This window comes from Lithobates pipiens, unplaced genomic scaffold (genome assembly GCF_037356315.1).
Source record: "Lithobates pipiens isolate NorthernLeopardFrog02 unplaced genomic scaffold, aLitPip1_a1.2 Scaffold_3, whole genome shotgun sequence".
In the NCBI taxonomy this organism is placed as follows: Eukaryota; Metazoa; Chordata; class Amphibia; order Anura; family Ranidae; genus Lithobates; species Lithobates pipiens.
The window spans coordinates 221,035,349-221,049,009 of NW_027507790.1; the positions used below are offsets into that span (position 1 = coordinate 221,035,349).

A 13,661-nucleotide genomic window follows, 5' to 3' on the forward strand; every position below is an offset into this window, starting at 1 on the left:
TAGTTACAACCTTCAGTCTGTTGGGATGTGTCTATTAACTTTGCACATCTAGACTTTGCAATATGTGCCCACTCAAGTTCAGTTAAATTTGACGGTGACCATTTGTGGACTGAAGTCTTCAAGTCATGCCACAGATTTTCAATGGGGTTTAGGTCTGGGCTCTGACTAACACCATGAAAGGACATTCACCATTGTCTCCTTCAGCCACTGTGTGGTCTGTTTTTGCTGTGTTCTTTGGCTCATTGTCATATTGCAAGGTGAATCTTCTTCTCAATAACAACTTTCTGGCAGAGGACAGCAGATTTTCAAACATATAGTTTGGTGTTGAGGCCAAATTATTCAATTTTAGTCTCATCTGACCATAACACCTTTTCCGAAGTGACCTTTAGAATCTTTAAAATGCGTTTTGGCAAAGCTGAGTTGGGACTGCATGTGGCCTTTTTTTTGAAGAGTGTCTTTTCCTTACAACCCTCCCATACAAGCCACATTTGTGGAGAATTTGTGATATTGTTGTCACATGCACACAATAACCACTCTTTGTTATAAATTCCTGCAACTGCTTCAGAGTTGCTGTAGGCCTCTTGGTAGCCTCTCTGACCAGTTTCCTCCGGGCTCTTTCATGCAGTTAGGAGCGATGTCCTAATCCGGGGAGGGTCTGTGTTGTACCAAATAACTTCTACTTGTTAATAATAGACTTCACTGTGCTTCTAGGCATTGGTAAAGCCTTTGAATTTTTTTTTGTATCCATCACCTGACTTGTGCCTGTCCACAACTTTATCCTGAAGATCCCAGTGACAGTGCCTTGCCACCTGTCATAGTTGATTGTGTGCTTCAGTTGCACTATCAGGGACTGAAATGCTCTAGGAAAGCTCTTTTCATGCCAATCACAGTTGAGTCAAATGGCTTTGTGTGCCATTGAGAAGGTGATTAGCTGCACCTGATTGAGGGGGGAGGGGTGATCCTTTTTCCAACTCAGTGATTCTGTTTTTGATTTTTTTATATTTTATTATTTTAAAGAGGGATGAACATTTTCTATACCCACTGTATATCCCTTTTGTACCGGTAACAGACATAGCACATACTCAGATACAAAATAATATTCTTCTTCTAATAAAGCAGATCATAAATGACCATTTGAGAAAGCGCTGTGCCTATCACGGAAAACATGTAAGAATAGAACTTGTTCCTGATGGCTATTTATTTAGAGGAAGTATATTGTTTTGTAACTCAGTGTGTGGCATTACTATTGCTGGTGCAATTGATTGCTTTTGTGGAGATAAGCCGAGTCCACACCTGAGATGTGATCATGAAGTGTGTAGCCTGATCCTGCCTGGAGCATCATGTGAAATATTTGACATTGGATATTTCCTAATCTTAGTTACATAAATCTCCCCACCCTCCATTCTCTTTGTACTAAAGATTGTGGAGAACCAGAAATACTTTCCTGAACTTAGTCAAGTCCTCTGATTATCTAGACCAGGACCAAGCAACCAATGGCAGGACAATGGTCACATGTTGAAGGCCTTAGGGAGATCATTAAGCAAAACCAGCTAGTTGCTTATTCTGCCCAAACAAGATTTTCCTGCCAGTGATCTCACGCCCTGAACCCTGCAGAACAGCTTGGGTAAGAATGTGTAATCTGCAAAAATTAATTAAAAACACAGGTATGAAATGCTGGATAATTGAGAGATAATTTCGGTATGCAATGATGCAAAGCATTGTGGCTGTGGCATGTGCCCACCCCAGCATGGCTGCCTTTGCAACTGATGGGGGCAGTTGGGAGGTGGCAAAAACACGAAAACCACCTGTTTTACTGCGTCTCCCTCCCCAACCGCAAATTTAAACTAGGTCTTAGGGGTCTATTTATAAAACAGTGACTGTGAATTTAACTTTCACCAAATGTGGTGGAGGATCATAGAGGTCCATGTGTTGTAAATGATAGTGATTGATTCTCCACCAGAGAAAGTTAGGTGAAAGTCATATTGACTGCTTTATAAATAGACCTATTAAAGTTGATAGAAATAGAGGCTTATAATAAATGTTCATTTAATATAGATAAATAATAGTTCTGCACCATGTAATATTCATTAATAAAACAACATTTTGATTCATAAGGTAAAGTAATGAGTGCATATAACTTGTGTCTTGGTGTATTGAAGCTAATATGAACATTTTAGATGAGAGAAATCATTAGAGAGCTATATTGTGATGTCTATGTAATGCACCTGTAGCTCTTCACTTCTGTAATTAATAGCAATGTTTGCTCCATGTTGAAATGTCCCCCATTCATTGATTGTCTGCAATGAAGTGGTTTCAGAACTAATGGAAATGCAAAGTCCTAAATTTAAAAAAAAAGGAATTTTCTTTGTAAATATAAAATAGGAATATGTGAGAACCCCCTACAGAGGATCTGTCAGGAGCCGACAGCTGGTGCCATTTACCACTGCCTACTCATTTTTTTTTTCCGTTTGCACAGGTCTATTATAACGTCAGTCTAATTTATGGGAGCACATAAAATTGCAAGCAGCCATAACACATAGATACAATAAAGGTTAAAGATGAGAAGTAGAAAATTATGACTATTTATAATTATATAGATAATTGGAATATGGAAATGTGAGGCCTACGTGACAACGGGCAGCCATAGAGTTCGAAGAATAGGCTCCTATGTGACACATTTGCTACATTAAACGCAATAGATTTTCCATTTTCTTCCACAAAAGGTTGGGAGGACCTATACTACATGCTTTAGTATAATATATGATAACAATAGAATTTAAAGGTCAATTGCACTGCAACATAAAGGGAAATTTCAGATGATAACATTGTATTAGGCCCCTTGCACACTGGGCCCTTCAGCTGCAGTGCATCGCTCCCAGGGCTTTAGTTCCGTGTCCAGTCCCACTGCAGGTAGCCCATTAAAGTCTATGGCAGGCTGTGGCTGGACGGTGCTGAACATTGTACCGAATATTATCAGTGTTTAGGACCCTGTCTGTTCAAGAATGAGGTTCCGAAACTGGGTTTAGGGACCTTGTTCCTGTACAGACAGGGCCCTAAACTCAAAGACTAAATTAAACTAACAGATTATTTTATTTTGGCTTCATGTACACTGCTGCTGGTAAACGAAAGTTTAGGAGCAGTTGGGGATTGTTTTTCAGCTGCCCCTGAACTCTATGTTAGCTTATCAGTACATGTACACAGGGTTGTTTATAGTTGTTTCTAGGCAGTTGAGTTTAGAAGCATTTTTTGGAAAGCAAGGACGGATGTTCAGAGGCAGTTGTGTTTCATTTTAACTTTTGACTATTTGGGAGAAAAAACACTTCTAAACGCAAACACGGCATGTAAACATGGCAAACTACTATCTGTCAAGTTAATCCATTCAGGAGAGGTTGTAAAACGTCCCATGTACATAAAGCCTTAGAAAGCAGCCACAGAATACAAGCCTATCCTCTGCCAGCAGGCTGCAGAGAAGGATCATTGCTTTCTGTGTGAAAGTAGTGGTCTCTCTTTACAGGCTTGATATGCCCCCTGAGTCAGACTTATAACTAAGCAAAGCTCTGGCTGCATTTGGGGTTGTAGCTTTGACTGAGCAAGAGGCATTGCTCATATCAACAATGGAGCACTATTCCTGCAACAAAAAAACACTGATGGGGTATTTTTTACTCCCACTGGCCACAGTCTGGTCCCCCTAAAGAATGTCGGATGGTATACTGTCTGTCAGGGCTGAGCTCCAGCTATTTACGAGCAGCTCTTTTCTTTCAGTGCACAGAGGCTGCTCAGCTGTCGGTTAAATACAAGACACTCTTTGTTTCCACCATGATTTGCCTGGTTACCATTACCTACCTGATTAGTCCAGCCTACAGCCAGCCCCTTTTGGCTATTTAAACAGCTTTGCTCATTTCTTTCATGTGCCCTTGCATGGTCTATGGTCTCCAGTGTGTTCCTGTGTATGAATTGGACTGGCTGACTTCTCTTCTGATATCTGTTCCTGTTTTTGCTCCTTACTACACTGACTTCCGGCTTCCTGACCCCAGCTTGTCAGATTACCCACTTTGGCATCCAAACCCTGGCTTCAGTTTTTGACTGCATTTCTGAACTGTTCTTTTTTGCTATTTTTTTAAAAAAGTATGATTTTGACTGCATTTTCTATCTCCGTCTGGTGTAGGGTTCCTGCACTGGCCCTTTGACTACAAAGTTTGGGGACCTCTGCTCTACGACATGCTTGCTATCTTTTCCAAGATAAGAATCTGTAAGGCTTGGCACTCTTTTTGTTTTGATGCACCTGAAATGTATTTACCAGATTTAAAGTGAAAGTTTACTGGGTTTTAGGCATATTAGAGGCATTCTTAAAGGATAAGTTCACCTTTTGCGAAAAAATAATAAATGCACATATTTTTGCAGGGAAGAAAAATGTTCATTTGTTATTTTTTCCCTAAGGAGCCTGGACAGAATTGCACCTATGATCAGCATATACCAAACTCCTGCAGCACTCAGCCTGTATCTGCATGCAGGCTGACTGTTTAGAAGCTGCAGAGCTTGTGAATGAACTACAGGGCCGCCGTCCGCTGCAATGGATGAGGGTACTTGTATTTCAAGTCTTTCAAGTTTGTTGTTCAGGTCAGGTTGTAGTTCAGGTTGAAGTCATTCAAATAGTGACAGCGGGTGCCAGGAGAAGTTCCATGCTCGCTATCACTGGGGAGAGGGGGTGAGGCTGCAGCTACTGGAGCACAGATGATCCACTCGAAATACAGGTGGAACATGTAACGTATTTCAAATGTGAACATATCCTTTATCACAGAAGATACAGTATCTGCATATTGTTTTGCTGATGTACAGCACAGCTACATCTTATAATTGTAATTGAATGTTATTAAAAAATTTACTTTCCTTTTCAATCGGCAGGATGCAGACCCAGTAACTTTCCTCATCAGAGCCCTGCATGTGCAGTAGCTGATTTATAATTATGAAACCAGCCCATTAAACGCAATTTTACAAATGAACACAGACAAACACCCAGGGATTGCTTCAGAATAGCAAAAGGCAGGACTCTGCAACAAAGTTTGTTAAAAGCCTTGCAATGTACATATATCACCCAGAGGGGAATGTTTTTTTCCCAACAAAAGTGGAATTACTCTTCAAGAACTTATGTTTTCACAGAGGGTTTCCACTATCTAGATCTACTCAAGCCAGGCACCTCTACTCTCATCAATGTGTCAATATAAAATTTGGAAGTACCATAGGAAAACAAGGAAAGTCTCTATAGTGTAGAACCTTTTATATTTATTTAAAATGCCATTAAAATCCATATAAAAATGCCCACTCACATGGTGCAGTGCAATCCCTTGCACAAAGGTATAAAGCACATAGGATTGCATGGGATACCTACTCCACAGAGCAGCTCCCTTCACCTGATTTTTGGGTGTACGTCTGCACCACTACTGGAAGCACCATTTCCACCAAAGACATGCTGGTAGGTTAATTGGCTTCTGTCCAAAAAAAAAAAAATGGCCCTAGTATATGAACGTGAGTTGGGGACCTTGGATTGTGGGCTTCTTGAGGGTAGGGACCGATGAGAGTGTGCAATGTATGTGTGGAGCGTTGCGTAAATTTACAAGGCTATATGGGTACCTTAAATAAATAATAATAATAGATGAGCATCTTAATGAGACACAATTTACATGGGCGGCACAGTGGTGTAGTGGTTAGCACTCTCACCTAGCAGTAAGAAGGGTCGCTGGTTCAAATCCCAACCACGACACTACCTGCCTGGAGTTTGCATGTTCTCCCTGTGCCTGCGTGGGTTTCCTCCAGGTACTCTGGTTTCCTCCCACAATCCAAAGACACGCAGGTAGGTTAATTGGCTTCTGTCCAAAATTGGCCCTAGTATATGAATGGGGACCTTGGATTGTGGGCGCCTTGAGGGTAGGGACCAATGTGAGTGTGCAATGTACAGGGATGGGGTCTATTGTAGACACTCACTCAGGTTGAACTGGATGGACTGGTGTCTTTATTCAACCTTACTAACTATGAAACTATGAAACTATGAAACAATGTATAGGGATAATTGTAGATACGCACCCACGCTCACTCAGGTTGAACTGGATGGACTGATGTCTTTATTCAACCTTACTATGAAACAATGCGGAATGACATCACTTCCTGCTCTGCCCCAATGCGTTTTGTCGTCTTGATGTTTTCAAGAGCCTCCTCAAAGTCAGGTGATGGGAGAAACTCCAAATCCATGGTCACGGAGGAAGCTCCTTCTTTCTGTGTCCACATCACTAATTGGGTAGAGTGATCAGGGGAGCGGCTGTTACTCAGCTCTGCCAGCAGAAAACGCAGAAGTGTGAGGGCTAGAAACCACATCCTCACTTAGCGAAAAAACATTTTTTAAAGTATGTCCAAGCAAAAATCTGTTAAAAAATTAAAACATGGTGGTAGAGGACTGAAAAGCAATAAAAAGACACAAGACCTCAATTAGGCTTTACATAATGAGGTGTCAATACCTTCTCCTTTTAGAGGACAATGTTTTTCTGCACAAAATATGCAAACACAACTTGTTCAACAATATAATTTTATTGTGTTTCCCCGCTCTCCCCTGAAGCCCCCAAAAAACAAACTGTAATACAATGGTTTTACAAATACAGATTCAGATTGCAATTACAATGAAGCAAGTCACATGGCCACAGACAGAGCATGCTTGCTTGATGGAATTCCCTCAGTACTTTCTGCACAAGATTATCAAACACGCCAATCAAAAAACAATTAGTGCTCCATTCAACTGAATGAATAAGGATGATGGGACATTTGTTCTATCATAAAAGCTCATCTAAAATGAAGTAGAAATCTGTGCAAATTCAATATACCAAGAATTAAACAGCTGAAATGTAAACTGTTACTTAAAGGGGGTTGTGATTCCAATCCTCCTATATATATATATATATATATATACTCTAAAGGCTAAGGATGAGACAGCCATAATGACTCCTGAATTAACATTTATATAAATGCAGCGTAGTCTTCATAATAACCATGGTCTTAGAGCTTCTTAAGTACCTACAGGCTTATTCGAAAAAGTATTGCAAAGAGCCCCATTCAAAGAGCAGAAATCAAGAGCAGCTAGTCAGATTGTAGATGTATGTTTTTTAGGCATAATATGGCCGGTTTTTATTGGACTACATGTCCCATGCTCCTTTGCGCCATTTCTGTGCAGGGCAGGCATGTATTAGCAGGGACTCAAGCTGGTACTGTGGCCAGTAGTCCACATTGGGTGACAACGCTGCTCCTGCATTGACAGACAACCAAGGAGCATTGTCAGCCAGGACAAGAAGTTTTTATAAATTCTCTTACTGGCAAGATTACCAGGTAAACTTAAAGATAAAAACAAACTTGCAGGAAATATAACAATACCCTGACCACAGTTAACAAAGAGTAATCTACCACGCACTTCCATATTCATGGCCAAATTTGGTAACTGCACTTTGCTTATCAACATTTGTCACTGCAATTTTTTTTAAAAGCCAACGTAGGTGGTTTAAAAATAAACTGAGGTTGGTGGTTATAGGCTACCACACTACTTTGTTTTGCGGTTACAAAACTAAGGTTTTATATTAAAAAAAGCTCTTTATTTGGTAAGGGACTACACAATACAAAGGTTGTGCAGTTATCCAAAGCAACCAACCATTTTAACCCTTCTAGCCAACTCAATTCTGGAATAATTTGTGATCAGTGTTGGTAAGGGATGGGGCATTGATATTGCATTACTTTATTGAATAAACCAGTTTGTGTTTGTTTCCTTGTAGACTTAAAGAGTATCTTTTCCTAAATATTGGTCCAACTGCTTCTTCCAAGGTAAATACCTCAACCAACAAAATGTCTCCTCTTTAGGGTTTTTAGGTGGCCAGTGAACTTCAGGCCAGTCGGTAGTACTTTTGTATATTATGCCTAATAAATATTATACCAATTCTTTCACAATATGAGAAAATGATATGATAAAATGTCCAGCAACACTTATCACTTTTTTTGCAGAGTTCACGGTTGCATATTTTTACACATAATGTAGCAATAGAAATAAGCCAGTAATTCTTGCCTTCATGGATATTTTTAATGCAACAAAAATAGTTTGTACATGAATACAAAAATATATTTCCCAACAGCTACAAGTATATGTTTTTAATTAAATTCATTATATTTGTCCCTTCTATCCCTGCAGCTGGAATGTCTCATCTGCTTAAAATAGACACATATAAGTGGGGAAATTGTTGCACTTTGTGTCTAAGAATACATACTGTTTTAATGGGATACCTACAGGGCCCGTGCTACCACTAGGCAAACTAGGCAGCTGCCTAGGGTGCCCAGCCACTGGTGTTCCTACTCTCTTCTCTCTGCAGCAAGCAACTAAGTCTCAGAATCAGCAGGCAGCCTCCGCTCCTTTAGCACATAGTGTCAGAGGCGCAGTGGTGGCGGAGGACTGTCTGTGCCCCGACTCCCGAATGAATGAAAGTAAGCAAACATTAATTGATGGGCACTGGTAGGCTGTATTGATGGGCACTGGGGAGGCTGCCATTGATGGGCGCTGGGGGGGCTGCCATTGATGGGTGCTGGTAGGCTGCATTGATGGGCGTTGGTAGGCTGCATTTGATGGGTGCTTCATTAAAAAAGGTGGGGTATACATGGGCAGGGCAAAGGGGGTGGAGTCAAGGGGGCGGCAAAATTAGGTTTCGCCTAGGGTGTCAAAAATCCTTGTACCAGCCCTGGATACCTAGCACTGCCATATACTGTATACTATGTCTTATTTTTTAATAATGTAAAGCTCATGGAATTTCAATTAACTGGGTTTCCATAACATAAGGTCCTGGCTCAGGCACTTTATACTGGTATTGTTTAAATTGTAGGGTCCCCTTTATTTAAGCCACTTTAAGTGTTTAAATCAAATGATGAAGCAGACTTTACTTTAAGTAACGAAGATGATCCTTTACTAAAGATGAACTACAAGGTAACATATAAATACACAAATGAAATGTATATAAAGGAGCTGTTTTACCTGTCTAAGAATGTGTATTTCTGTCCAACAGGGCAGGGCACCTGGGTTCTCTCTGCCGCAGCTAAGAAACACTTACAGGTCTTGTCCCTCCCCCAGCTTATGACTAGACAGTGAAAGGAGAAGCAGCACACTAAAGCCTAGTACACACAATGAGATTATCAGACAAATGATCGTCCTTTTTATTTTTTTGCATGCTTGTCTCCATATCGAAAATGAATAGGTTACTAAAATACAACTATTCTCGTATGACAAAATAACAATTCTGAAGTGATGTAATGTATCTGTACTGTGTTTTCGGACGAAAACTGTACTGATTAAACAAAGATCGCATAATCTTGTATCATACAAGAAATAGTTTTGTCTTTTTCCGTTCGGAAATTTTCAGACGAAAGCTGTGTACTGTCAGATTATTGTACGATCGCTTTGAAAGTGGTATTTTTTGTACGATATTCTGATCGTGTGTGTGTATGGGGCTTAATTCTCTTACATTGCTTTCTATAGCTATCAGCATGCCTCTTGTTAGCACATGATCACTGCAGCATATCTAACTGGCACCTTGTATTACTTCTCTCTTTCCTATTCTGAATTCTGCAATGCAGAGACTGCAAAAGGCTGATATTAGTTCAAATTCAGGTACTTACACTGCCTACATTTAATGATGTCTTAAAGAATAGAAAGCTGCATCAATTTGTGTTTTTTTTCTTTATATCTACTTGTAATTCAACTTTAAAAGATTTTGCAGCTAAACGGTTTAGAAAATGTATTCTATTCCCACTATATCATGTTAAAATTATGCAAAATGCAAAAATATTAGACAAAAATCAAATATTGTGTTATTTCGTAGACCTGACACCTGGCTCTCAATTGAACTAGCCTGATCTCTTGCAGATTTATCATACTTATTTCCTGCATTTGGAGTTCAACATGTTTGCCTAGCTGTTTGTATAGGTAAGATATGGGAAATATTTAATGGTGGCCAACAAATTATTAAAACAAATAAGAGGATCCATTATCAGAAACGATAGTTGTGTTCAAAAATTGTAACCAGCAAAGTCATAATTTGTAGGCCCTTTTTAAAATCAAGTTCACATCTAAATACCTCTTTTCACAATAAGTTAAATTCATTCCATGTGAGGAGGGACATTCATTGATTAAAATACCCTAGCCCAACTTCCATTGCAAGAGCTGAGTAATGCATGAATCTTTATCTGAAGCTAGCCAGAAACATACTGATTTTTACGTGTTCTTTCCAAATACCTACTCATTTATATTAGTATTTTTGCCAGCACCACTACCTCCATCTATCAGTCCTTCTACCAATTTTAAATAAGGGCTCATATTTCACAAGGCTTTCTGCTGGGAAACAAAGTTATTGAATTGGGGTTTAACAGACCCTTTTTATGTGCAAGTGGGAACATTCTAAGGCAGGCCATACACGGAGCAAATTTCTTTGCTGCAACCATTGGTTTAAGGAAAGAATTTTGTTTAATTCCCCCATCAACACAGACCGTGTTGACAAGGAATCCCTTCCACAAAGTCATTGTTTTCCCCCAGTAGAAGACAGTGATTATTGCTAGCGGCTATATCAGCCGCTAGTGATTATCATATGTAAAGTCCGGCAGGCTGGTTGTAACCAAGTTGATCGATTGATCAACTTGGGTACATTCAGCCTGCCCATACATGGTTTCGAACCTTCTATGGCTGATCTAAGCCCTTTAGTATAAGGGGTATAACCTTTCTTAGACACTTACGTGGGTCAGACATCTAGTAAAGGGCTAGGTGCATCAGTACTGGTTGTTCCCATTTGATAGAACCCAATTGTAATACTAGTGGGAAAAAGGAGCTGCATGAGTTACTGTATGTTGGGTTGAATTATCCTTTTAATATTTTGCCTTGGTTTTATTTCTAGAATTCCTGTATAGGAAAATGTGAAACGTTCATATTAAAAAGGCAAAAGTTTTCTTTTATTTTCAACTAGCTTTACTTCTAGTGCCTACAGAAAGAACATTTGAAAACTGTATTACAGTGTTGATGAGCACAAACTCTTTAAAGCAGAGTTCTACCCAAAAATGGAACTTCCGCTTTAAGTGCAGGTGACCCCCTGACACATTGGCATGGCATTTTTTTTGGGGGGGGGGGGGGGCGGATACACTCTTTTTAGAGGGATCCAGCTCCCACTTCCTCCCGAGACATTGCGGCGCTGGAAGGAAGTTCACCTCTCCCCCCTCCCTCTCGACAATCATCTGGGACACGCCACAGGTCCCAGATGATTGCCCGGCCAGTCACAGTGCGCAGCGCAGCTAACGCATGCACAGTGCCGGGCACCCACAGTGACAATGCCGTCGCCGCAGAGAGGAGAGGGAGAGGAGCGGGGCTTCATTCGCCCGCATAGCTGGATCGTGGCTGCTGACTATATGGGTGGAACTCCGCTTTAACTGGCCATTACTGTCAATGCATATACCATTGATAAGTGTCAATTTAGTGCAAAACTGTATAACAACATTAAAACAAAAGCTCCGTGGCAATATTTAAAACAAAAAAGAAAATATTGCCTCTTAACTCTTTAACTAAACATTTAAAACTAGATACCTTCTCACAGAGAAGACAATAAATACACTAAAGATTTCATATACACACAGACATAGTAATCCATTAAAATTCACATTATTTAAAGCTTAGATAGACACATCAACATTCATCATCTGTCGGACAAACTTGATTTGTCAAGAAGAAAGTGTTTGTGGTTGAAGAGAGAGTCATAAGACACTTTATCTTCTGTCCCTCAAAAAGTAGGCAACTTCTAATGAAAGTTGGCCTGTTCAGTCTTCAAAAGTGCCGTAGAAGGTAGAAAAATATCAGGAAATTAAGAACACGCAGAATTGATATTTTCAATAATCTGAATGCTTTTCTTCCACTGTATGCTTTCCGTTCTTTTAACAGCCCTCGGAAAGGTTACATTTAGAGTACCACTCAATGAAGGGCTGGAGTTCTTTCATGACTATGTCCTTGTAAGTGGCATATCATGTTCCTACTGTCAACTAATAGTCCGTGCAACTGTAGAAACCAAAGTCATTATATACACTTTTCTGATAAATTCAATGTTTCATCAGGAAAAGTGACATGAAGTGGATTCCCCTTGGGCGAGTTTCCATTCTGAGTTACCCTTGTGGGGCGAGTCTCATTTACAAGCAGTACCTGCTCAGAATCTGGACCCTGAGATGAAACAGACTGGTCAGAGCCACGTAACGTCCTGTCTGTAGCCCCAGGAAGATTGATGGCCATGGTTGCCCCTGGTAAAATGGTGCTGCTTCTAAAGCTACCATCACTCAGTTCGAGAGGGTACAATAAAGTCTGCGATGTTGAACTAATTTCTCGCAACTCCCTAGAAACAAAAGAAGGAGAATGACTAGACAAGACTGAAGAGGCCCTCCTGCCGTCTGTGCAATGGAAACTTCCCGCAGAGCGTGGTCGCCTGCCACCGCCGATCCTACAAAACAGACACTTGATTTTCTCAATCACTTTGCTCAAGACAGTCTTCCGAAGAAGAATATAGATCCAGGGATCCAAGATGGGGTTCACAGAGGCCATGCGGATGGCTTTCAGATCTAAGTTGCTTGATATATCCTTTTCTATAGGTGGTTGATAGAGCTGGTTGATGAATATTCGCACCTGCAGAAGAGAAAAGGTTGACACAAGGTAAGTTTTTCTTGAACGCTAAGTGGCAACCTCCAATTGTGGAAAAAAAACAAGTTCTTTATTGTTGGAGATAGGAGGAAAGGAATTTGAAAGCACAATTAAGATAATATTGCAGATACCGTACATTATATTTACTTATGAGGTGTGAAGCACCATTACCTCTGGTGCAAAAAACATTCCACCTATACACAACACAGCAAAGCCTAAGGTCTCTATGGAATGTATTAAGTGTTTTTTAATGGGTACTTTACATTTTATGATATTGACTGGCATAATCCATGACCATCTGCTTGGATGACTTTATATGCCATAGACGAAACATACTGTTTATCCCAGTGGGCTGAAACAATATCACCTTTTCAACCTAAATGAAGTTCTGTCTGTAATCTAAATATAGATGAATGGAAAGGGCTCTAGGCATGTCTTTTAAGTACTAACAAATTCCAGACAGAGATTTATGCTCCAATCAGACTGGAAATTAAATTTGTGGTCAAATCTAGCTGAAAAAGATCTTTGTGCATCTGAGAACACAGGAGGAAGCGAATTACGTAACCAAATATATTGAAGAGCACCTGTTGTCTGCTTACAATGGAAGCTGGCGGGATGGTATTTTTCTATTTTAACTGTCAAGCCATGTATATAACCGCGTGCATGCTTTCACACACTTACCACAAACACGAGAACACTCTGTCTCTTGCAATATGCCACAGCATGCCATTAAACAATGAAATATACTGCAGAAGGTTTTACTATTAGACAAAAGTAAAAAAAAAAAAAAAACATCATGTTGCCATGAAGAGCCACAGACATACTGGTTCGACACCTAGGTGAACAAAGTGGATTTGACATTGTTGTTTCATTTCATACATAGGTCATTCAGTCCTATGCATGAAAGGGTCTATTGTTTCTAGGGAGGTCTATT

At 40.1% G+C, this 13,661-nt stretch overlaps 1 protein-coding gene across 1 annotated transcript in view; it reads right to left on the reverse strand.

Annotated features, from left to right (window-relative positions):
- Positions 1–6,557: 6,557 nt before the first annotated feature.
- PTGER4 (prostaglandin E receptor 4) overlaps positions 6,558–13,661 on the reverse strand; it is a 35,936-nt gene continuing 28,832 nt past the window's right edge. Inside the window, exon 2 of the mRNA XM_077462813.1 lies at positions 6,558–12,712. Within this exon, the coding sequence (XP_077318939.1) occupies positions 12,116–12,712 (597 nt within the window). The 3' untranslated portion in view covers positions 6,558–12,115. The remainder of the gene's footprint in view (positions 12,713–13,661) is intronic.